This window comes from Poecilia formosa, unplaced genomic scaffold, assembly GCF_000485575.1.
Source record: "Poecilia formosa unplaced genomic scaffold, Poecilia_formosa-5.1.2 Scaffold18, whole genome shotgun sequence".
Classification (NCBI taxonomy): Eukaryota; Metazoa; Chordata; class Actinopteri; order Cyprinodontiformes; family Poeciliidae; genus Poecilia; species Poecilia formosa.
The window spans coordinates 560,839-585,489 of NW_006799957.1; the positions used below are offsets into that span (position 1 = coordinate 560,839).

The 24,651-nt window shown below is 37.9% G+C and overlaps 1 protein-coding gene across 4 annotated transcripts in view; it reads left to right on the forward strand.

Annotated features, from left to right (window-relative positions):
- Positions 1–24,651, forward strand: part of slc12a5a (solute carrier family 12 member 5a) — a 158,527-nt gene that overhangs the window by 104,208 nt on the left and 29,668 nt on the right. For all 4 annotated transcript variants that reach the window (XM_016668857.1, XM_016668858.1, XM_007546867.2 and 1 more), the window contains exons 2-4: positions 6,231–6,331; positions 6,758–6,895; positions 20,308–20,454. In XM_016668857.1, coding sequence (XP_016524343.1) covers positions 6,231–6,331; positions 6,758–6,895; positions 20,308–20,454 — 386 coding nt within the window. The remainder of the gene's footprint in view (positions 1–6,230; positions 6,332–6,757; positions 6,896–20,307; positions 20,455–24,651) is intronic.

The window sequence follows — 24,651 nt, forward strand, 5'->3', positions numbered from 1 at the left end:
GAAAGATCAATAAAGCAAAGTCAAATAGTTCTCACCAAATTATTCTCCATGGCTCCTTTTTTGTCTGTTTTGCAGTTTGAGCTGCAAAACAGGCCTTCACCTGTTTCCCCTGACATTTTACTTGACACTTAAACATTTAAAGTGCTATTCCTTGAACTTTTTTGAATGTGTATTAGTGTAAATGGAGAGGGCAGAGAGGAGAAATGTGGAAAATGGATTCCACCCTGTTTACTCTGCAACCTCTTACTCCAGAGGAGCTGCAGAAATCCCGTTCAGGAATAAGAATCTGTCAGCATGAATCATGCACTCCATAGAACTTCAATCCTTTATGGAAGAGTGGCAGGTTAAAATGTAACTTTTTGACCCTCATGAACACTGCAAATCACTTTGAACAACTATATGTTGGTCTATCATATGGAATCAAAATAAAGTGCATTAAAACGTATGGTTGTAATCCAGCAAAATGTGAAAAGGTTCAAAGAATATTAATGTTTTTCAAGGCTTTATGATAAAAGATAAATCTAAAAGATAAAGGTTTTACCCACTTAGCTGAAGTTATGCAGGTAGTTATCTCGTATTGTGTTAATTTATAGTTATCTATTACCTGAAGGTCAACTTGGATCATAATTTGATGAAATTAAATACTTATTTCTTTTATTTTTATACAAGTAGAAAATAATTTAAAATAAGTACAAAATAATTTGTACTTAGATTGCTAACTAAAAGATAGGACATCCTAAAGAACTACTCTGGTTTTAAAACAGTTCTTATGGACTGATCAAGCTAAGATCAACCATGGTCTGGGATTAAATACTGTATACAAAATCATTAGTGTGAATATTTCTGCTCTTGGGGGTAGCTGCCTGTTAGTGCCAAGGTAAATGAATGGTTCTCCTTGATTGGCTGATTTGTGAATGCTAGCCAATAGTGTCAAGTAGCATTGCAGCTTGTCATTTCAGCTTTCCAGGCTGCATTTTCTTTCAAATATTTTCATAATGCTCTATGAAAAAATCTATTAATCGGAAAATGCATGTCACTGGCAATAGACATTTGATAATAGCAGTGAAAGCAACACAGGGTGTTTGAAGGCAACATTTTACTGTTGCAGAGCCTAGAATGATTTGAGTTGCTTGTGATTTAAGATGACTTAAAAGGACTCAACAACTGAAAACCAGATGATAAATCAGAGCTGGGGTTCACATCCACTGCATGCAGACCTCACAGGATTATTTCCAGAATTAAAAGTCAAGGTTTGAACAATTTACATCTGATAGACGCACATACCTCTGCAAATGAGATTTTTAAGCATGCAGCTGAAGTAAGATAGTTTAAAACTAAAACTTTCATTATCCATAGCAATTTTGATGGTAATACTGATTATTACAAAATCTTTGCTGTATTTTGAAATAAAACACAATCTAACTTGAGACTCACTTTGTGTCATTTGATATTACATTATTTTGGGGATGATGTGATATCTACATAAAAGAACGATGGGCACGTAAATCACACACACACACAATCCCAGAAAGGAAAATTCTTTCATTTTGTTGATGGAATGACAGTAAGCTCTGTTTAAGCCTCTGTGCACTAAGCACCAACTATTAAAAAAATCTCTGAAGTGAAACTTTAGTGATTTCATGATGGATTTGCGAAGACAGAGAGACACTCATTGAGTGGTGAAGCTCTGAATTTCAACCATATATAGAGGCTTTGATAGCGAGGAGCCATTGTTGTAGAGATCCCATCAGTCTGAGAATGGATAAGCTGCTTTGGGGCAAAACTGGTCTCAGAACTGCCCAAAAAAGAGGGAATCAATTTTTTTTCCTTGAAGGAGGAGATTTAAATTATTAGATAAGAAGAAATGATTCAGGTAGAGTTAACCAATAACAATGAATAATTGTATTTGTGCCTTTCCCTCACAGGTCTGTGCGTTTCTAGGTGTTAACACTTGTCCTTTTAGTCCTTTCAAAACTGCTCTGTTTATACGCTTTTAAGCCTTTTACAAATACATTCAGAAATTTGAATGCCTTTTATGGTGAAATTTTAATGAGATTTTTGTCAAAAACCTGTAAAATGTTCCCATTTTGCCCTACAAGGAGAGGTGCGTGTAGTGTTGTACAGTAATACACTGAAGGTTTCAATTAGCCTTCAGTTAGCCTTTAAATCACACAAGGCCTACCTTGTGTGATTTCACACACACTGTGTTATCACACGTTTTTAAATTTAGTCATTTCACCAGCCGAATTTTAGTCGATACTTGCAGGTTCACGGTTCTTCATGGCATTATAACTTAATCCCGGCACTGACTCCAACACAATGAGTTATTTTGCTTAGGTTTTATGTTTTTATCAGTAATCACTGTAATTTGATAAAGGCATGTTGATGTGGACTAGAAAGAATTAGTTGTGCATGTTGTAGATTATAGACCTCAGCCATCCATGAATAGCTAAAGTCAGCAAATGCTTCAGATCCCCACCACCCTCCACCCAAAAAAAAATGTGTGCAGGCCCGTTTTAACAATTCAAACACCAAAAATACTCCGATATGTATTAATATGCACAGTAGAAGCTGTCTTAGAACACCCGCAGAAGCTCATGTTTACAGTTTTCCATATCTCCACTCTTGGGGGTACAACCAATCACCGCCAAGGAAAATGAATGCTGCTCCAGGATTGGTTGCCTTGCAGAACCAGCCAAAAGCATGTGAAGTAGAACTGCAAAATATTTCACCTTCCCAAGCTGCATTTTCTTTCCAATATTTCAAATATGCTCTATGAAAAAATCTGTAAGTAGGCTTGCTTTCCACAAATACTGAATTGTGAATAGGTTGGGGTCCACTCTACTCTTTCCCATTTTCCCATCCATCCATCCATCCATCCATCCATCCATCCATCCATCCATCCATCCATCCATCCATCCATCCATCCATCCATCCATCCATCCATCACCGTTTATAGATGTAATTTACAGATGATGGAAACGGAGGGTAAAATAATGAAATAATCCACATGCTCTCTCAGCCCTTTGCAGGACACTTTAGTCTCCCTTTTACCAGCCATGTTTATTTTAACCTGCAGGTCAGAGTGAACTGAAACTTGAATGTTGCAGGAGCTTTTACATTTTACAGCCAGACAGAAGTGTGGCTCTACCGTCCCTCTGCGACTCCCCGTTTCATCCCAAGCCTTTATCGCTCTCCCTTTCCCAGTTCACTCTCTCACCATCTATCTGTGTCCCTCCAGCTTTTCATCTGCATTCTTCCTCTTTCACCTCCTTCACCCCACTGCCACCTTTTTAATTCTCTCGCCTCTGCGCTCTTTAAAGGATCCTTCAACGCTGCCCCCTTTTCTCTGTGCCCTCTGTCTGAGTGGCCCTATTGCGTTGTCTCTGTACAACGGCGTGCCGTCTGTTAGCGCTGCTCCGACATCATGGCTGCAGCAACTTGGCTATAAATAACTCAGTCTCACAGTGTTCAGTCCAAGACGAGACCAAGAGCCAGAGGGAGAGCAATCTGCTGTCTCCCTCAAGTTATGCTGGAAGGTGCAAATGAGACAGTTGACACTGCGCAACCTTCAGACCAAGACCTTTGTCATTTGTGCTGCACAAAGTGCTTCTGAATTTAGTCATTCTACTCAGACTAGTTGTAATACCGCAGTTTTTATGAGATTTCTATTCATCCTCAGCACCTGTGGTGCTTTCTGACGGTTTGATTGATGACGGGGTCAGTGTTGTCACAGTTCACACTTAACAGTTCAGTTCATACAGGTAAAAACTAAATGATGTTCAAAGTTAACCACCTTAAAATGAACACTAACCTCATTTATTCATCAAATTTTTATTAAAACGTTTTTGTTTTTTTTGTTTTTTTTGTTTTTTTTAAACATAAACTTGTTAACAGACCATCTGTGTCATTAGATAGCATCTGCAACCTGGCCTATTGCTGTTTATTCACAGCTGCTTGATTCTATTCTATTCCACATAAAGTATATTTTAATATGGCCAGATGGTTAATAAAGTTCTCCAAGAAAAAAAAAAAAAAACATTTTTTTTTTCTCCTTTTACATTTTGGTCTAACTCTAACTTTTATACAATGCACATGATGTTACTTTAACAAAAAATAAAAAAATAAAAAGTCAAATAAGCTGACTGGGAAGCACATACAAAAATGTGTGCATTTTTCTGTTTTAATTCTGAGAAAGCAAAATTTGTCTGAAATTGTGTTTAAAAACATAAAAAAGGGGTACAGTACAAATCAGTTTTGATTTTTAGGGCTTAAGCATTTGGTTAATATTGGTTTTGAAGAGTCATACTGTACTTTTTCACTAATGGGTTTTCTGGTACCTATTTTCTCCTTAAAGAATATGTCTTCTTAGTGTACTGTTTAATGGGACTAGGAAGTTGTCCCATTAACTTTTAAGATGCTAGATGCTTCTTGGTAACTACAGAAAGTGTGTAGTTTCTCTTGAAGCTGCTAAGGGACATTTAACTTTGTATTGATGAAGATCTACTGCAGATTAAGCTAAACTTGTTTGGTGGAACTGTTAAAATATACAAGTAAAATAGACATGTAAATCCAAGCTTCTGTATACCATTTTATAATGGTAATCTGCAACCGCAGCAGTCTACTTTCTGAATGTGGACTGCTATGGTTTCCCACCAAAACAAACAGCCCAATGTTTCACATCACTGCTATAAAAATGATTAACTATTGTGACAGGATTATTATGCATTTTGGTATTATTTCTGATTAATTGCTGCTGGTTATACCACATGTAATCATTCAAACAGAGGATACTATGCTGTGCAGTAAAAAGGTTCAGTAACCGTGTGATGGAAAATCTGTCTTGGCTGTACCTCACCTCTAAACGTGTGACTGCTGGGATAAGCTGCAGCCTGACACAAGCCTGAACATGAGCAACCTGCTTTGGAAAGATAATGATTTGGCCAAATTTTCCAATTAAATATTCAATTAATTTATGCCAGTCTTTTTGTTTTATTATTTTTTTTTAATAATCTGACATTCATCAGAAACTAAGCTGACCTCTTTCAAGTCATTTTACATCTATGAGTGCCACACAGTGGCATACAAAACAAAGGTACCTACTGAGTTAAAATTGGTGCCTAATTAAAGAGATAATAAAGCCTGTGCAATTCCAGCAAAATAAACATCTACCTTAATTAAGTCTACCAATAAATACATGTAGCCAACAAATGAAAGCAAGAGCTATGGTTGTAAAGGAACCAACTAAGCATCAGATGTGTTATATAGTAGTGCTGGAGAACTGGTGTTATCAAGGCCATTGATTGTGTCTATGATATCATGGATTGAAAATCACAAATGGTAAAAGTCTTACATAGCACTTTATCAAATTTGTTGCGTTTTACACAACAATCAGTCGTTCATCCATTCATACACACATCCTCTGATGCCAGAGGTAAGCCCCAGAGATGGTAAACTACAGCTGCCTCTGGGGCAGAATAACAGAGGCAAAGCTGCTGCACATTCTGAGCCGCTGGGCCCTTTGACCATCACCAGTGAGCAAGGCGGGGGAAGTGCCTTCCCCAACGACAGAGCGAAGGTTCAAATAGGCAACCCACTAGTTACAGGGAGCCAGTTATAACCTTCCGTCACTTTTTTTTTTGCTTTGTTTTCAGACCTGCGCTCGGTTTGGGCGTGGGAACTTGTGGACAGATGCTACTACATCGAGCCTTGATGCCTTAAGCTAGCTGTCACCCAAAATAACATCACTCTGTTTCGTCCTCTCAGGGTTTTGTTGACAAAGAAGCTGGAAAGGATTGCTTGTGATGTTTCAGTGGTAATCGTTTTTAGACTTGGGACAGTCTTGTTTTTAGTGTAGCATGAGGCGGATTGAGATTTTCTAGTCTTGGACATATGGGATATATAGCACCGCACATATTGCGATTGCACAGTCCATTAGCTTTCATTCTGTTTCTTTGCCTCTCTGACAGAGATGACAAGCCTCCCGTCCTTTCTTGGCTAACGTCCTGTACTTTAAACATTATGTGTGTCTTTCTGCACTTAAACAGAAAAACGTAATCTCCTTTAAAGTATGTGTTCTTTTGAAAGGTACTGTTTCCCCGAAAAAAAAAGCTTAATGTAACTTGAAGAAACTGAATTTGCATTAATCTCCCTGTGGGTTTGCTCATTTTTTCGTCTGTTTTATTGCAGTACAGTCTAAAAGGATCTTGTATATGTGTTGCTTCTCTCAGGTGACAGTAACCCCAAAGAGAGCAGCCCCTTCATCAACAGCAGTGAAGCTGCCGCTGAAAAGAGCCAGCAATATGATGGCAAGAACATGGCCTTGTTTGAGGTAAAATCTACTCTGTGCAGACACACTAACACACTCAGAAGTTTAATACACATGTTCAGCATTGACTCTTGGATGCAGGGTTTACTCATTCTCACTATTTAGTTTTTGAAAAGGGCGCCTGACATCGATTAATGAGGGTAGTTATTGTGTGAAGGGCATATGGGAACCTTGTGTTAATACAAGTGACTCTTACACTGCTACAGGAAAGAGCCTAAACAATGCAATTTACCACAGCCTTGCACAAATGTATTTACAATCTGCTCTCAGTGGGATTCTGGATCTAATAAGGAACATGGTGTGAGTTCTTTCTCTTGCTCTTGGAAAGATGACTCAGGAATCAATCAAGTTAGCAGTTATACACCATTGATTAATAGAATCTTCACACCACTGCTAACTAATGGTATCCATGTATTGGTGTCTCTACAGGAGGAGATGGACACCAGTCCTATGGTGTCGTCTCTTCTCAGCAGCCTGGCCAACTACTCCAACCTTCCCCAAGGCTGCAAGGAGCACGAGGAGGCTGAGAACAATGAGGCAGAGTCAGCGCGCAAGAAACCCGTCAAGGTACCCTCCATAAATGTGATCTTAGACGGCAGATATTCAGCAAATGGTGGAGATTAGACATCAATCCTAACAGTCCTAAGATCAAAGCTACTCCCCTTCAGTATTGAGTAGATCAGAAAACATGCAGTGTGATACTTTAGTCAATATTCTTCTTGGAACCTTTGGGAGCTGCCATTCCTGGGGATGTTACTTTGACATGTGCTACAAACATGAGCGTTGATGAAGGTCATGTTCATTAGTGGTTCAGATTCCCAGTCAATCCTAAGTGCTTAAACAGAAGGTAACTTGACTTCTAATCTTTTTTGACCCTTTATTTTCCATCTAAAAAGGTGTCTTTATTTCTGATAATGGGTTAAGAATGTTCCCTCCCCCCCCCCAAGTAACATTAACCTGGGTTGCAAAAGCTTATTTTTCAGTACACTGTCTGATCCCAGTCTGATCCCATTAGCTCAGTACGTTCTGGTTCCCCTGATAACCGGTGGACTTGGGCCACAGTTAAGACTAGAAGAAGACTAAAAGGTTATGAGATCAAAAATAACCTTCATCCATTGCAGTGCTATTCGGTTTTGATCCTCATTTGGCCTCTGTTGTCACTTGAGACCTTGCAGACGCTGCCCTTCACTGCTTCCCTATGATCCTATTGTGATCAGTTTATGGTCATACTGAGCCACATCCACTGGACCTTTTTCCACCAGAGCTGGAGCAATTTCTGAGCTGCCAAGTGATCCTAACAAGGGTACTGTCAGTTTCTGAAGTTCTTACTTTTGGCCATTTCTTTCCTTCTCGCGCATTAATTTCAAGGGCAGTGAGTTCACTTTCTCCCAGATATATCCTGTCCTTTACCAGGAGCCATAATAATGAGAAAATCAATGTTTTTTCACTGAATGTGTCTCTGGTCAGAATGTTATGGCCATGTAATGCATAATCAGTAAAAACTAGAAATCATTGTAGTGTGTTGTAGTGAAAACTATGATACAGTAAAAAGATTTTCTGGAATTCCTTTTTACTTTTTTAACCTTGGAGACATTTTAAAAAAAAAATCATCTTGCAGTTGCTCACTGCGTATTCTCCAGCTTATCAATAAAATAAAATATTGCTGCATTGCCACCGTGATGAAGCATAGACTAATGATGCCATTATCTGCAATACAGATAATAAAATTTCAATGATAGTTTAAGCTGTCTGCACAAAGGCCAGGCTTTTGTTATGAAAAATTATGTCTCATAAAACAAATTACTAAAATCAACTTACACCAATCTACATCTTTACTCAATATGAGTTTGTATGCATCAATACATCACTTTCCAGTGCATTTAAAATTGCACTGGGGTAAAATAATTTATTTGTCTCAATGAATAAAATTACCTCCTCGGTCGGAAAGGGCTGTTGTGTGTGTGTTTTCTTTTTTTTTCTTCTTTTTTTTTTTTTTTTTGGATGGTGATTATGGGTTGCCAAATATAGATTTGTTCACCAAATAAGTTATCATTATGAATCCCTATTAGAACAGTTTTCTAATATTTTTGGAATACACTCACCGCTAAAGGTGTGGTCAATTCTCTGTTATTAAAGATCCCCTGTTTATGTTACTGAATTGCATCTTAAATGCCACTAGCTTATTAGTTTCTCTCACACCCTCCTGTGGTATTTTCTGCTGCTGGCGATTGATGGTTGCCAGTAGAATGGAGTTCAACTTTCACAAATTTCCCTTGCATTTGTTTGACACAGGTGCAGCTATATTGTCAGTCCTGTGGGAAATTATGATTTTTGCCTCTCAGCAGCTTGTTATTTTGCATAGCTGAAATGATAAAAGATAATGCAGATAATGAAGGATATAAAAATAACTGGGGCAGACAGTGACTTTCAGAAGTTTCTTTCTTCAGTCAGCCCGCATGATGTAAGACGACGTTAAGGCTTTGAAGAGCCAAAGCAGTGACAGGTTGACAGCTTTTTTCATGACCTTTGACATGTCTGTCATTCCAGGTGTCCAATCAGCTGGAGTTTCTCTCTCACTTTTTGCTTTTTCCCATATTTGTTCCTGTCACTTTTCCGCTCCTTTCTGTTCCGAGGCTTTGATTTACTTTGACACAGGTGTTCATTTTAGTATTTTCACCTTGGAGCAAATCAATGTTGTTGACCCAGGAGATCGGAGTTCCCACATTATCAGATTCTCCCTCCAGATGAGTCCAGCAGATGCAGCAAGCCTTTGAAAACAGCAAGAGTGAAATAACTTGTACAGGTTACTGAACTCAGAAGTGAATTGTTGGTTTCCTGATTACTCAGGTGTATAGTGGAATAACAAAAATAAACCTTGAACATTTTTCTGGATATCTGTGTCATCAGTGGATGATGGCATGAATGGTTTATTCATATTTTTTACCGTAGTAGCATTATTTAATTATGTTTTAATTACCCTGACACCTGAATAATATCGTTGTCTCATGTATTCACACCTTTACAAACAATTGCACCAAGACACATTTCCCCTGTGTCTTAAGACCTGAAGAGGAGTGATTATTCTGGTATGAGTGATTATTCTGATGCAGTGACTGGTATTAGGGAGAGATGTGATTGGAACCTGTTTTATCCAAGTACTATTGGAAACATAAACTATGTAGTCCTACACTCCTCCTATGGCTTAAAAATATAACTTCACTATTTGGTATGCCAAGATAGCTTCTATGAAAGAAAGATTAAATAAACAAATGGCAGCTTCAAATAAGTTTTGACTTTTATGCTCAATGCAGTCCTTTCAGTTAAGTAACGATCTTCGCTTTTAAAGTGAGGTCCCTCAACACATCAACTTGCATTTATGGATTGTAGTTTCATTAAACAGAGTAAAATGTGTACATAATGTTCCAGTTTATCTTTGTCATTTTTATTTGAAAAAAAGATTGTATTATAAAAATGAATGTGAAGACAAACAAAAGTAACTAGAGATGATGTTCTCATGTCAGTTACACTGAAATTGATTGTGTGTGATTTGTTTGTTATTTCACTACAGTTATATATGTAAATATTTTAAAATTTGATTAAAAGGATATTTGAATAATCTCATTCATTGTTTCCAACTCAACTTGAGCAAATAGAAATAAAATAAAAACATGGCAGAAATATAAAGGGCGCTAAAGCTGCAACAGATTTTAAGACAAATTATTGAATAAAAAGGTTTAGAACTAAATTCTGTTATAAAAGAGTCCAATTGTTTTTGTTAATGAATTATGACCCAGTGATTGTCAAACACATAAATATGGAAATTTCCTTAACATTTTAAAACATTTTATCATAAACAAACTAAGTTTTCATTATTGAACGAACATAAAATACACCAGTATTTCATTCAGTATCTTGATTCAATAAAACAAATGTCATATTACAGTCTTCTTTCTGGTGTGTCCAGCCAGCCACATAATTTTGCTTTTATGTGTTCGAGCACTTTGGAGAGCTGTTGTTCCTGGGAGTATATTCAGTTTATATAACTAATCCACACAGTGCGCTATAGGCACTAACGATAAGTTTCTGCTTCATAAAATGCTCTCAGGAAAAGAGCTAATGGCAGCAGCTGTTTACGGTTAAGTCCATAGAAACGCCATTTGTGTAAGCCTGCATTTTAGATGGACAATCTTTCACACTGTTTGTGCATCTGCTGTTTTGTAATCTGATTGTAAGACTGTTGCAGGTAAACAGTAATAGTGGAAACATTTAAGCTATTTCCTATAAATCCCATGTTGTTTTTCCCCTTCATGCTGAATGTAAAGCATACTTGTCCAGCTATCCTTAGCTCAGGTTGCACTGTGAGTAGCTCTAATCTCCCCCCTGTCACCTCAGCCCCTTCAACACATTAATTAGTCTGCATTTTGAACCAAGCTGTGGCTTCTCCCATCAGCAGCCCATTCCAGAGGCAATCTCTCCATCGCCACGAGAGGCTTTTCATTAAGGCAGCCTGAGGCGCTTTATCACTCACACAGCGACTCCTCTCGTTCTCCTCCGTCACCTTCCCTCTTTCTATCTCGCTCGGCTCACCCCTCCTCATTCTCCATCTCCTTCATCATTGCACCCTCGAGTCAGAGAGGCAGAGGGAAGCCGAGGCAGCGGCCTTTCTTTGGCGCAGTGTGAAAAGCCAAGATTAAAGAACTGGTTGGTGTGTGACATGACGGCGCAGGCTGGAGGTCACACAGGTCATAGTTGATCCCCCAGCAAATTTTCCTTCTAAATCTCATATGTAATGTACAATGCACATATCACTCTATAGGCAGTGTGGAATGTTTCCAGCAGAATTGCATTTAAAGAAACACAAAGATTTTTCACATTTCTACAAAAGTGTGAGATCTGATTGAAAAAGTATAAGTAAGAATGGTTTCATTTCCTGGTACTGGTTAAAGAATATATTTTTTCAAACAAATTAAGGCGGAAGTCCGTTCAAATCAAACCACCTGTTAACACCCACGGCCTTTTGTTGGAATATTGGTTTTTGGAAACTAGAAGTCCGCGACACTGATTAAAGTGGGTTGAATAAAACATTACAACATGAAAGCCAATTATAACACAGTGGATATTCAAAAAAATCCCTTAAAGAATTGTGATCTGTGAAGTCTGGACAAATAAAATCAAAACGACATGCGTGAAGTGTCTTCTTACTGTATGTCGAATAGATATTGTATGTCACATTTTTCAACCAACTGAAAGATTTCTATTGGCTGCAACAGAAATATTTGCACACCTACAAATATTTTCACAACCATTATGTCATTATATATAGTAATTGGTCACAACTATTATGTGTCTATTTCATGTGTATTTCATTCGTGACTCAACAGACTGAACGTCTCACTTTGTCGTTAAACGCTGAAAACTGTTAATTTATACAGAATGAAATATGAGCCAGAAGTAGGCCAAATCTAACTGTGTGTTAACATAATTTGCACACATGCAATTTTAAAAATGATTCTACAAACCTTTACATTCTCTGTCAACACTTAGAAAATGATCAAAATGCAGAGTTTGGAAAAGCATTTTCACTCTGTTAGGTTTGCAACAGTTAAGGGTAGAAATAAATTATTTTTGTGGTTCTAGTTTCCAAAGCATGTAAATACATTTATCTTTTTGTATTAAATTTAATTTTCTATCACCTGATATTTTATTTTAACAATGAAAAGTTGCTGCCTAAATGAACTACCTTTTCAGTTGCCTAACCATCTGTTCATAAGTGCAGCTGTTGCTATCCATCACTGTGACATTTCTTGGTTTTGACTTGTTCCCAAAAGCTACTCAATAACCCACAAAAATGTACTAAAATTTAAAAATTAAACAAAATGTAGAGCTACAATTGTAGTTGAATGTATTAGTTATTATTCTTATATAAAGGCTCTAAATACTTTATTCACCCTTAATAATACATACAGACTGAGCAGTTCAGTGCAGTTGAAGCACAGATGGTAAAAGTGTCCCATGTGAAATCTAAATACTTCAAGTAAAATGGAGAGCGTTGCATTTACTGCGTGTATTAAAACTATGCAGTCCTTAAAACGTTAAGAAAATCCAATGCTTTTCCATCACTCTAGCTAACTTGCCTTTTGTGCAGGTAATCTCAGAAACAAATGTGACTCTTGCTCAGTGTCATTTGCAACATAAATGACATTCAGTGACAAATGTAATTTCTCCAGTTCTTATTCCACCTTTCAAGCACGCTGCATTTCTCTAATGAGAGTTTTAGGAAGACCTTCATGCATCTTGCTAGAGAATAAAGCAGAATTAGTCTCTTCAGATCTTGACACGAGACCTTTAGTCCTTGTTCTTTGTCGTACATGTCAAAAGAACTTGCCACTTAGCTATTACGGCTGCAAAGTGGGAAATCTCTATCTGTGAAAATGAAAATGCCAGGATTTCCAAGTTGGCCTTTTAGTGTCTCGGTTATCAAGTTAAATGGAGCTTCCTTGTTAGGATGAACAAGGATTTACTGCATATGCATCACATTCTGTTTAACTTTATATAACAGTGTGCAAAATTCTGACCTTAATTTATTAGTAGATTAACCAGGTCAGTTAATACGAATGCAAAGTAAACGATATACCTCATTACTTGATGCTTGCTGCTTTGTTGGATGAATATTTTAGGCAAGACTCATAGGGAGTCTTTGTCAATGCACTTTTCCTCTTAGGCTTTTACAACCTAATGTTCCCTCCTGTAAATGTTTCCTTTTTGGGTGTTTTATGATCCCACTCTCAGCTCTGCCCTTAAACTCTCCCCCTCACATCCTGCCCCTCTCATTAGACCAATGTGCCAGATTGGTATTCCCATCAGTGGCCCTCCCAAGGATGAATCCCGCTTCTTGTCAATTCAGGTTATTTATTACAGCGGCGCTAAATAGAAATTTCACAGCTCATGTATTTTTCAGCTAACTGGTTCAGCCGAAGGTTTTGTTCTGCGTCGATTTCTTTTTTCTTCCACCTGACTTCATACATCTTCATGATTTATTAGCCTTTTTAATTATTTTTGAATTGACTGGTTAGTTACTTAAGTCATGCATAGAAAAGAACTCATCCTCTTATCCTGTAATGACTGAAAATATTGTTTCAATCTTTTAATAGTTCAGTAGGACCTTGGTCTTTAATATGACACTCCCTCTTAGGGAAAGGAATGAACTTAGTGGATAGTTTGTGTTATTCATGACAATAAAAAGTGTGGGTTTTTTGTGCAATGGCAGAAAAATTATACATAGTTTTAAAATATTACAAATAAAAATCTGAAACGGTTGTGTTTTTTGTGTCAAGCCTCTGTGAGTTGATGCTTTTCTTGAGAAAAATCTTATGCTTAATCAGTGTATAAATCTGATGGAGAAAGTCTCCCACCTGAGCTCTGAGTCATTGTGGCTCCTCCAGAGTTAGTTATCCCTCTAGTCTGCTTATTAAATTAATATTTCCTTCAAGTGGTTCACCATATAAGCTGGAGATAGGCACCAGCACCCCTCCCGACCCCACTGAGGGACAAGGGTGACGGAAAATGAATGGATGGATGGATGGGTTCACCATATACAAATGATAATAAAAAGTTAATTCAACACGGTCACTTGGTTAAATATTTTATCAGTACTGTCAATTGTGGTCTAAAAATAAGTAAAAATGATGCAATTGAGTTTTTTTATCAACACACAGAATCGATTACATTCAGCGATATTTTTATTAACATTAATGTTTTTCTGAAATGGTTTCAACAGTAATCAGTCATTTAAATTTTTCATAGATTTTATAAAAAATTCCATTGGAGTTTATCATTACTATCATGATCATGTCATCTGGATGATTTTGTCAATTCCAGATTAAAAACCTACCAATTTAAAAGACAAAATATATCTTTAAGAATCGTGAGCAGTTCTTCTTCTGCCTGATTTAAAGGCAGACTGTCTGGATGACGATAACTGACTCACTAATTCTGTGCTTATTTGTTGAAGAATGCTTGCACCTTTCAGATTCACCTATTCTCTGTTCTGTCATGTGTTCACGCTGACCTGAATCTCAGAAAGCCTGGATTCGAAATCGGGTGCAGCAGCATATGTGGATGAGTGCACAAAGAAATCTCCAGTCAGAGCTGCCAGTAAGACGTGAAAATATGTGAAGACTTTTTTTTTTTTTTTTAATCTTAGAAACACGTATTTTAGAAACACGTGTATTTGTCTTTTTTTTATTTGCTCCGATACGCAGCGGCAAAAAGTGGTTTTACAGACGACTGTTGGCTTTTACATGCCTTTGCACACACAAACCAACCCGACCACAGATTGACTGTTTCATCCACAGCCGGTCATGGAGGCGGATGTTTGCCGGCCTCTCTTCTTGCTGTCTGTTTAATAATTCAACACACCTGAGCAGAAACACATTTGCCCTATCAGCTCCTGTTTGGCCAGCAGAGCGTGGAGATGGCGTTACAAGCTCCCAGCCTGCCTCCCTCTTGCTTGTTAAACCCCCCGCCTGCCGCCCCCCATACCTCATCCCACCGCTCGCGCTCCACTTCATGCCTCTATTTCTGCCAGAAATGAAAGTAATGAAACAATAAATGCCCCCTCCTCCTCTCACTGCTCAAGTAGAGAGACAAAACAAAATCATGTTGCATTTTCTTTGATGTATTATGAAATTGGTAAATTAAACATCAAATGCAACGACCCCACTGATCTGCAATAGATGTGAAAACATCAAACGAGCTTACTCGTATTGCATTCAATAATGCAGCCCTGCACAAAGACTGGGCCTGTCAGCAAACCTCCTAAATTCAGTGTACCTCTAACAAGAAAATATTAAAATTGGAATCATTTGTCCATGCAGATTGGAGGAAGTCTATTATGGTTTTCGTCTGGAGACACAGCTTTTCTCAGCTCTGTAGGAGCAGCTATGATTTTGTTTTAAAACGAGATTAACAATAACAATCATAATAGAAATGATATTAATATACTGTGCAAGACTAACAAAACAGAAAATATTGCGCAGCTATTAGAAATAAAAAAATATCAGACTCGCAATCCAAAGGGTGTGCCTGAGTTTTTCCAAAAATGTGCATAATGAACATGTGTGTAACATTTAAAGACTATTTACAATACAGTATGTTAGTTGATGCTCCTCACGTTTGAGGACACAAACATCTGTCAGTTACCCTGACATTTTGAAGACGTCTTTAATAAATAAAAAGATCAAAAAAGAAGAAACAAATCATTTCATTTCGGGAACTTTTAATGCAAGATTAAGAATAAAGTCTAAAAATAACTTTTTGACCTCCAAAGTCCATGGAGCCAGTGAGGTGCAGATATAAAAACAATCTGTGGTAGTCTAACTGTGGAGCAGCAGGAGGCAGTGACTTTAAAGTAGGTGTCACAGCAGATGAATTAAAAAATCCCGTTGTTTGTGAAGCACACCTGAGCCATTCAGTCGTCGGGCTGCTTCCATGTCCCAAGGGGTCGGTGGGCAGCTGTTTCTTCCTAGTTTAGTGGTGCCACGCTGGCCTACCTGTAGCTCTGCAACAGTTCCTGTTCTCTTTGTTCTTGGTGGCTCTTTCTCCTGGGAAATCATCACTCTGCTGGCTCAAAGCCCATTAAACAGACTCATTCTGTGTGAGTGTGTAAGCATCTATGAGACCAGACGCCGGTCGCGTCTGCATTCCCTGTCCACAAACAGGCTAATGATGCACAAATTGAATGAAAATAGAAAAGGGAGAATTTCAATAACCGCCCAGCCTTTTTCCTTCCCACAGGGTCAATAATTCAGTGAATACACAAGTGTTCCATCTGTTTCAGGCTATTTCCCAATATAAAGTCATTATTGCATCTATTAGTTCACCAAATTTTTGTGTTTGGGTTTCTGATCACCGAACCCAGAGGTGTTTCATCATGTTCAGGTTCTTGAATTCCAGTTGTTCATTATCAGTTCATCTCATGTAACAAGCAGGATTTTCAAGCAGACAAACACTGTTTTGTTTTTTTGTTTTTTTTGTTTTTTTCAGAACCTGCCTATTGTTATGTCTGGATTACAATTCAACGCTCAGCTGAGCACTTCACATAGCAGCTGAACAGAGAAGGTCTGCTTGTTTCAGCTTCCCTATTGTGTTGAGAAGCAGACAGGGGAGGTGACATTTTGCAGACTGTAGAGGGTTGTAGAAAATTTTGGTTGAGTGATGTTTCCCATAAACACATTTTCCGTCGGTTAATTATGTTAGAGCAAAAACATTTAATCTGTAAAATTGTACCTAAGACTCCTCTTTTAAAGTCTAAGTGTGACTTCATGCTTAAATTGTAATGTATAATTGTGCTTTTTTCCATATATCTACCTACCTATAATCCAGTTTCATAAAACTGAATGAAGCATTATCTCTGAAGAAAAAATACTTAAATGTTTTTTTAATGTTTTTACCTTTTTATGAGTGTATTATAAAAGAAGGCCTTTTTCTGCACAGTTGGAGATCTCCGTGGGGATTTCCTTGTTAAATAAAGGAAAAATAAACAAAAGAGTAAAACAGATAATACTACAGTTTCCAAATGCACACAGGTTTTCCTTTAATGGCCTACCTGTTTTATTACAAACTGACCTCAACCTGCTTTGTGCAGTGACAGCAGTTTTGCATGTAAGAGCAAAGTGCTTACTGCAGGCGTACCTGTCTGCTTGCAACACCTGACTGCTGTTGTAGAGTACACACTGAGTCCCTGAAGGTCCTGCCAATGCAAATTCTGTCATATTAATTACAGCATTCCTAATGGGAGATGGAGAAAAGGCTTTGGAGGTTAAAAGAGGTGACTATGTCAGGTTTTGTAAGACAGAAAGACAGAATTTGGGCTTCCTTGTGTTATTCTGTTCTATTAATCAACAAATATTATTATTATTATTGCCTGAGACATATGTTTATATTATAGAGATGTCATTTAATCAGTTAGCTTTGCAAGAATTTAAACTGTTGCAATTTATATTTTCTGAATTCCTAAAATAACTGGGCATATTTAGATTTTATACTCTTTAATTTGTTATTTCCAGCTACTTTACAGGGGTCTAAATACTGACTGATACAGACAGACAGTCACACTGATTCTCCTTGTGTGCATTGTAAAAGAACGATGCAGTTCTTAGTACAGGTGTGCAGGAGGTTAAAATACTTTCCAAAAAGTAATTATGGCTTTCACATCACAAATGCAACTGTGCAAGTGGAAGCCCATTCTGGGCTCATTGAGTTAGAAAAGGCCCTTAACATCAGGATGATGAAAAATCATCTCCTCCATTGAAGGACGCAGTCACATTGAGCGAAACTCAGATTTACATACAACAGACAAAAGGCAGACTATTTAAATCACTGTCATATGGCGAGGGATGTGACAGAGATGAAGGAGGTTTGTTATTAGCTGCTCCCTTGAGCAGCCTGCAGAGGCCAAGACACGTATTGTTGATTAAAGTGCAGCGGGGCTGAAGGCTGAGATGCTCCCTGCTGGGAGGATTTAGTTGTAGAAGAGGTAGTAGGTCAAAGTGTAACCTGGAGGAGAGCATGACTGAGACACATTTCACCAAATGCACAACAAACTGTCTGAGATGAACTTCAAATATTTCAACATTAATCATTAGCTATAACAGGATAATGTATTAATATCCATTATGATGGATTGGTAGGAAATCCCAATGCAGTAATGTCAAGGTCAACAATCTGATATTGAAGATTTCATGTCCCTAAATCTTAGGCAATGCAATGTGAGACAAAGCAAAAGAAACCCAATAATATTACCCTGTTTTAATAAAAGAAAATTATAATTACTCCAAATGACACTGCCATTGTTTTTTTAGTAAGCCAAAAAAAAAGAAAAATCTTCAATAAAATATGTTATCTATGAGGTAGTTGCTGCTTTGTAGCCTATGGGGTCCCACCTGTAAAGTTAAACAGTCACGTTAACGGGAGTTATTGGTGTTATTTAGCCTCCCATAAGGGAACAAAATGGGAGTTCATTTCCCAAACTCTTATTTTTATCATTTTATTCTTTCAGTTTTACATGTCACGGTTTCAAGCTAAATATTGAATTGACAAAATGTTGTAGTAGCTGAAACTATCTAAGTTTCTCAGGGTCATTGTAGGTGGTTATGAATGTGGGTAGGAAGAACTTCCTGCTGTGGCCATTATTACAACAAATCTGATGAAACGTCCAGTTAAAGACGCTGTCGTTCTTCTGTTGTTTTGTGCAGAGGATGCTCAAGGTTGTTCATTATGTTGTTCATTTTTTAAACAATCCTTCTTCACAATAATCTCCAGAGATACTAACACAGTACCAAGAATCACACTCTTCTTTTTTAGCCATTTTGTGGCAGCCATATTTTTGACTTGGACCACAGCCAATTTATCCTCTCTGTTATTCTTTGTTCAGTAGAGAGAAGCAACAGTCTGTGTGTTTTCTCGTCTGTGTAGCTGAGGTCGATGCTTTCACTTGGTAAACTGGGTCAGGGCTGTATATGGGGATAATTACGCATCTTTGACCAGCTGCCCTTGAGCAGGAAATGAATATTTCACTGTTATATGCAAGGTCATTGCATTTGTTTTTCCGATTTAAAATACTCCATCACAGATGTGCAGGTACGTACACATTCAGGATGACAAAATGCTATAACACACAAAACAAACAGGTGTATATTCACAATCACATCAAGGACAAAAGCTTTCTGTGAGTAAACTGTGACAGAATGGATCTCTAGCATCCACGTATCAGAAATGGTCTTAAATATGTCCTTGAGTTATCCTTCTGGTGCTGTTCAGGGAATCTTTCTGTTTATTCGCTGATCCACATTAGGGACAAGAGTGCAGCAACAGTACTGTAAAACTGAACAAGTTTATTACAAAGAACGAAAATGGTAAAGCAATCCTTTAATGCCCTCCAGGCACTCAGGAGATTGTTGCCATGGCATCCACGTGATTACAACATTTCTTTGTTTTTTGAGTCAAAATGAGCTTTCTTGACCTCGTCTTTACAAAAAGTAGGAATGGGAGGTCTTAAATTAATATTTATTCTATAGTTACTGCTAAGTTAAACTAAGAAATGTTAGACCTTCAAATGCAAATCTAACTGAAGTGACAAACAAGGAAGCGAATGTCTTGATTTAAAATTTCAAGTACAATAAGCAAAATTACAGGTATACATAAGGCATCAGTTACCATCCCAATCTGTCACTAAATACGACTGAATAAGACTGCACAGCTTGTTACAAAAATATAGTGCTGTAAAAAATATATGAAAAACATAGAATAGCTGTTCAACTCAACTCTAGTCATTTATTCTGACACCAGATTACTGTTTCATCAATTAATGTCTCTGGTTTTGTAGAAGTCTGCTTTTACCTTGTGCTTTTGTCTTTAGAGCTAGTCTGTCAGTGAAAACAGAGAGAGTTTTCTACAACTGGTAATATATTTACACCCCACTTTGATTAAAAAACAAACAAACAAATAAAAAATTGAATTTATCTTTCAGTTGGTCATCAGCAGCAGACTCAACATTAATCACTCACACTAAAAGATGCAAACTTGGATTTGGTAGGAATCATCTGTCCTACTAATAAATGTGTATTTTTCTTTAACATGAGTATGATGTGTGCTGTTTGCTTCTATCAAGACATCTAAACAAAAGCAGATGTTCAAGCTGTGCTTCTCAGCATGCATTGGTGTTATCTCAATTTTCACTGAGTCATACCTGCCAAAATGTAGCAGAAGTCTCTGTTGATGATGCACATCTGGGGAGTCAGTTTTACAGCAATCTGGCAGTGACACTGAGCCAAGTCTGCACCCTCTGAGAAGTGATGGCTTATTGGAATTCAAAACCATAAAGTACGACAACAGTTTAAGTTTAACAAAACACACGCAAAAAAATAGTTATAATTTGAATAGTGAAATTCGACTATTCTGTTTTCCCCGTCTTTATCCAGGCCCCTCAGCTTGGCACCCTGATGGGCGTCTACCTGCCCTGCATCCAGAACATTTTCGGAGTGATCCTTTTCCTCAGGATGACCTGGCTGGTTGGAATCGGAGGCGTCATCGGGACCTTCATCATCGTCTTCATGTGTTGTACCACTGTGAGTCTTTTGCCTACTTTCACATTTAGACTCATATTGTCTTAATGCTCAAGTTGCCGTGAACTCTAAAAATTGTAAAGCAAACATCTGCCCCAGGAGCAGTAAAGATTCAGAAGAAATTACTGTGGGAATATATTTATATTTCACACTATTTGTATTTTGTCAGTTTCAGGGAATTTAATGCATCATTTATTTGAATGTGAACTTTTCTACCCTTGAGATTCTGTTTACCTAATAATTCCAGAAATATATCTTTGATTTATTTTTACACACTTGGAGAGACATTAGTTACCTCAGTAGGCATTATCATCCCGCTGCTGCATCCATGTTGTTAAACCAATGTTATTAAACCACTGGAATACGGGTTGAAGCCTGATTCCTTGGAATTGGTACTGACGTCTGCCCTGTTCGGTTTAATCCTAATTTATGAGATATAAACCGTTTAGATTTTATGTGCTTTCACTATTCTGAAGGGGAAGCTGCTGATGAAACATTTATTGGTTGCCTTTTTAGATACAGATTAGTTGGTTTATTGCATATTTATTAGAGGAACAATGTAATGTGGGTTTAGGTTGTAGTAGACAATATTATTCATATTCATCATGATGCCAAGCCTGGTGGAGCTGTGTGTTATGTTTACCTGGCCAGAAGTCCAGCAAGCAAGTGTGTGCAAATATACAGAGTGTTAGCTTTAAATAGTTATTGCTATTCTGCTGTCCTGTGCTGGTTTGTACTTGCTAGACAATTGTGTGCATCTGTTAATATCATGGCTGTTTACATCCAAACACAAACAGACCTATCTATTCTTGAAGTAAGCAAAACGGCAATTTCAAGAGTGTATTTTTGCAGCAAGTCATTTTCTGCATAAATGCTGTTTCGTAATATTTCCAACTGTGAGATTGACCCGCATCAGAGAGTCTGTCAAATGAAAATGTGGATTGCAACTGTGAAGAAACTGGCTGACAAACTGTTTGCAAATTTCCCAAAAATATATCTGACGGTTATATGTAAAACTAACTTCTGAAAGCGCAGAAAAAAAAAAAAATAATAAAGCTCTATAACCAAGAGACACTTTTTATTCTCAACTGGATTCTACAGATTCTCATATGCATGTAGCAGCAAATAAAAGAAACTCCTTACTACAAGGACAAGGACTACATGCTTTCTTTAAAAAGAATCCAGTGTTGCAGAAAATAATACAGACACAGGTACTGGACACTAAAAACAAGAAAACTGAAGATGAACCACCTTGATGTTCTCTCGTTCCCATTACTGTCACTGTCATGGTGAATTCAGGCCTTGCCATGACCTTGAGACTCAAATGACAACCCTATCCCACAGCACAAAGAGTCCTGCTGTTAGTTATCCTTGTGGATTTTCACACTGATTGTGTTTGACTTGTTTGATGAAATCCATCGTCAGGGAACAAATATTGCAATTTTCCTTTGAAACTGTAAAATTGTAACCCTTTTCAGAGCAGATCTTACAAAAATACAACCGCCACAAATGCCTGAAATCCTTAAATACCTGAGGTCCATTCTATAATTGTCTGTTAGTAGCTCCGTCACCAAATATACTTCAATATGCATTAATACACAGAGTGGAAACCCTCTTAGCATTACTGAAAAAGCTAACGTCCATGGTCTCCCTCATCCCTGCTGTTTGGGGCACAGCCAATCAGCACCAAAGAAAATAAATGGCACTCCTGGATTGGTTGCTTTGCAAATGCCAGCCAGTAGAATGTCAAGTAGCCCTGCCCCAAGTTATTTCTGAAATATGAAGACATTTTAACATCCAGTAAAATTGGGACTTTTAAAGGTATTATATGAGCTCAAAGCACTTGTATACTTTGTAGCAACAATGGGAGGTTGACAACATCAGGTGCAGAAATCGCTAATATTGAGCCAGCATGTGGCGACAGTGGAAAGAAAGAGCTTCATTTTCCTAACAGGAAGAACTCTTGAGTAGAACAGAAAGAAAACAATCCAAAACATATGGGCCACAGCCCACAAAAAGCATTCACCAGACACAAAATCAACCTCCTTCCTCTGCCATCTTAGTCCCAGAACTAAATCCTAAAATAACCTGTGGGATGAGCTGAAGAGAAGAGACTCAAAACTTTCTGGAACTAACAGTCATCCCTCTCTCTAAGTAGTCTAACCAAGAGGACTAAGTGTACTTGTAGACATTTTAAATAAATAAAATTATATACTCATATTTTATTACTGTTTGAAACATTTAGAACTGCAGAAACTGAACTCAATCACATTGCATCGAGACCCTCTCATTTCTCCCAGAGAATGACACATGAGGACTGAAATCTTAAAAAGTGTGAAAAGGCAGATTGACAAGAAGCCAGTAAACACACATCATTTTTATATCCTCACACACTTTAACAGCATAATGCCCCTCCGTGTACACACCTGATTAAAGCCTGAAACACACACTCTCTTTTCAGTCTCATGCACACACACAGCGCTTATCAGTCACACCAAGCTCAGAGCAGAGCCCTGAGGCGATAAGCCAGAGCGTGAACAGTCCATGAGAAACCCCCCGCCCTCAACACACACACACACACACACCTCTCTCCTCCTGAGCGTATTACATAACATATAACCACTGAGACCTCCAGGGGTTGCCAGCCGCATGATGAAGGAGTGCATGTGTGTGCAGCGATTCCCACCTGATTGAAAGCCACAGGACTTGTGTAAAGGAATCGTGGATGCTGCAAGAGTCCATGTTTTATTCAGTGATGGGATATTACTGACAGCACGCTTTTCATTAGCTGCTCAGTCACAGCTGCACATATCTGTTACCGAACACACATACGCATCCTAATTTTTGCTGTCAAGCAGCCTTTTGACAGATTATTAACGAGGCTCTGCACTTTTTTCCAGGAAATCTTTATTAAATGAAAAGTGTGCCTCCATGTGGAACTGCTCTGACACCGTTAACCATGAAATGATATGCATAAGTCAACATAGTGCAGCATTCTGCAAGCCGGTGTATTCAAACATCTGGTGTTTGTGCGTGTGTGTGTGTGTGTGTCTTTATCTCACGTAATAAATTTAGGCTTGTCAGGAAGATAAAGAGACGTTTCATATTCTGGATGTAAACTTGTCAGTTGTTTCGCCGTTCTCATTACTCCCAGGTCATGAATCCTAATGCTGCGAAGAAAAGGGTCGACTGACTCATTTAAATGTTTCGGATGATTTTTTTCCTTTTGTGTCTTTCAGTTTTCACTCCAATCTCTTTCCATTCCTCAGTTTCTCTGTGGTTTTTTTCAGTAATTTTTCTCTCATCACTCTGCTTCTCTCTTCTCTTTGTTTCCACCTACCATCCATCTTGCTCCTGTTCTGCCTGAGTTGTCAGCCTCTTTTGCTTTTCACAAAATCTGTTTGTATCCGGCACATTAGCCTAAAAGTGATAATCCTCTGCATCTGCTTCATCCGACACTCTTGCTTTCCTCTGCAAGCCTTCCACCGGGACGTCACATGATGAAGCGCGTACTGAAATGCAGCAGCACGAAAAAGTTCCCTAACAGATTTGTTCAAGATGTTTCAGATTTGTGATCAAGATAAGCTCAGCAAATCCAAAAAGGAATTTTCAAATGGTGCTTTAGAAAAAAAAAAGTGCTACCTTTATTAAATTATGAATTGAATTTGATTAGCTGCATTTGTTTCATTCAATCAAGCTCGATAAATGTCAGACTCATAAAATCAAGAAATCGCATAAGTAGAACCTGTGTGACAGCAGGAAGTAGGATAACATTATCTCAAAGAGCAACAGATTGACTCCAGTCCACATAAATTCATTTCAAAGCTTTTGAATCTCACTACACAAAAACAGTGAAGACATGGGAAAATGGGAAATCTCCACACAAATGCCTGTCAAAGGTTCTTCGACAGTCCTTTTATGATTAATCCAAAACATCACAAAAAACAGAAGAATATTAAAAGCACTGAAGGTCTCACTTACCTCAGTTAAATTCACTGTTTATGATTCATCAACACAAAAACTGGGCAAAATAGCATCTGTCTTAGTGCTAGAAGGTGAAAACCACTGCTGGACAAAACAGCATTAAAAAATCTCGATGATCCTCAAGGTTTTTGGGAAAATATTTTGTGCACTGCCAAGACAAAAGCTTGCTTTTAGAAAGAGATGGGTCCCTCCACATTTCCTACCTACACTCAAACA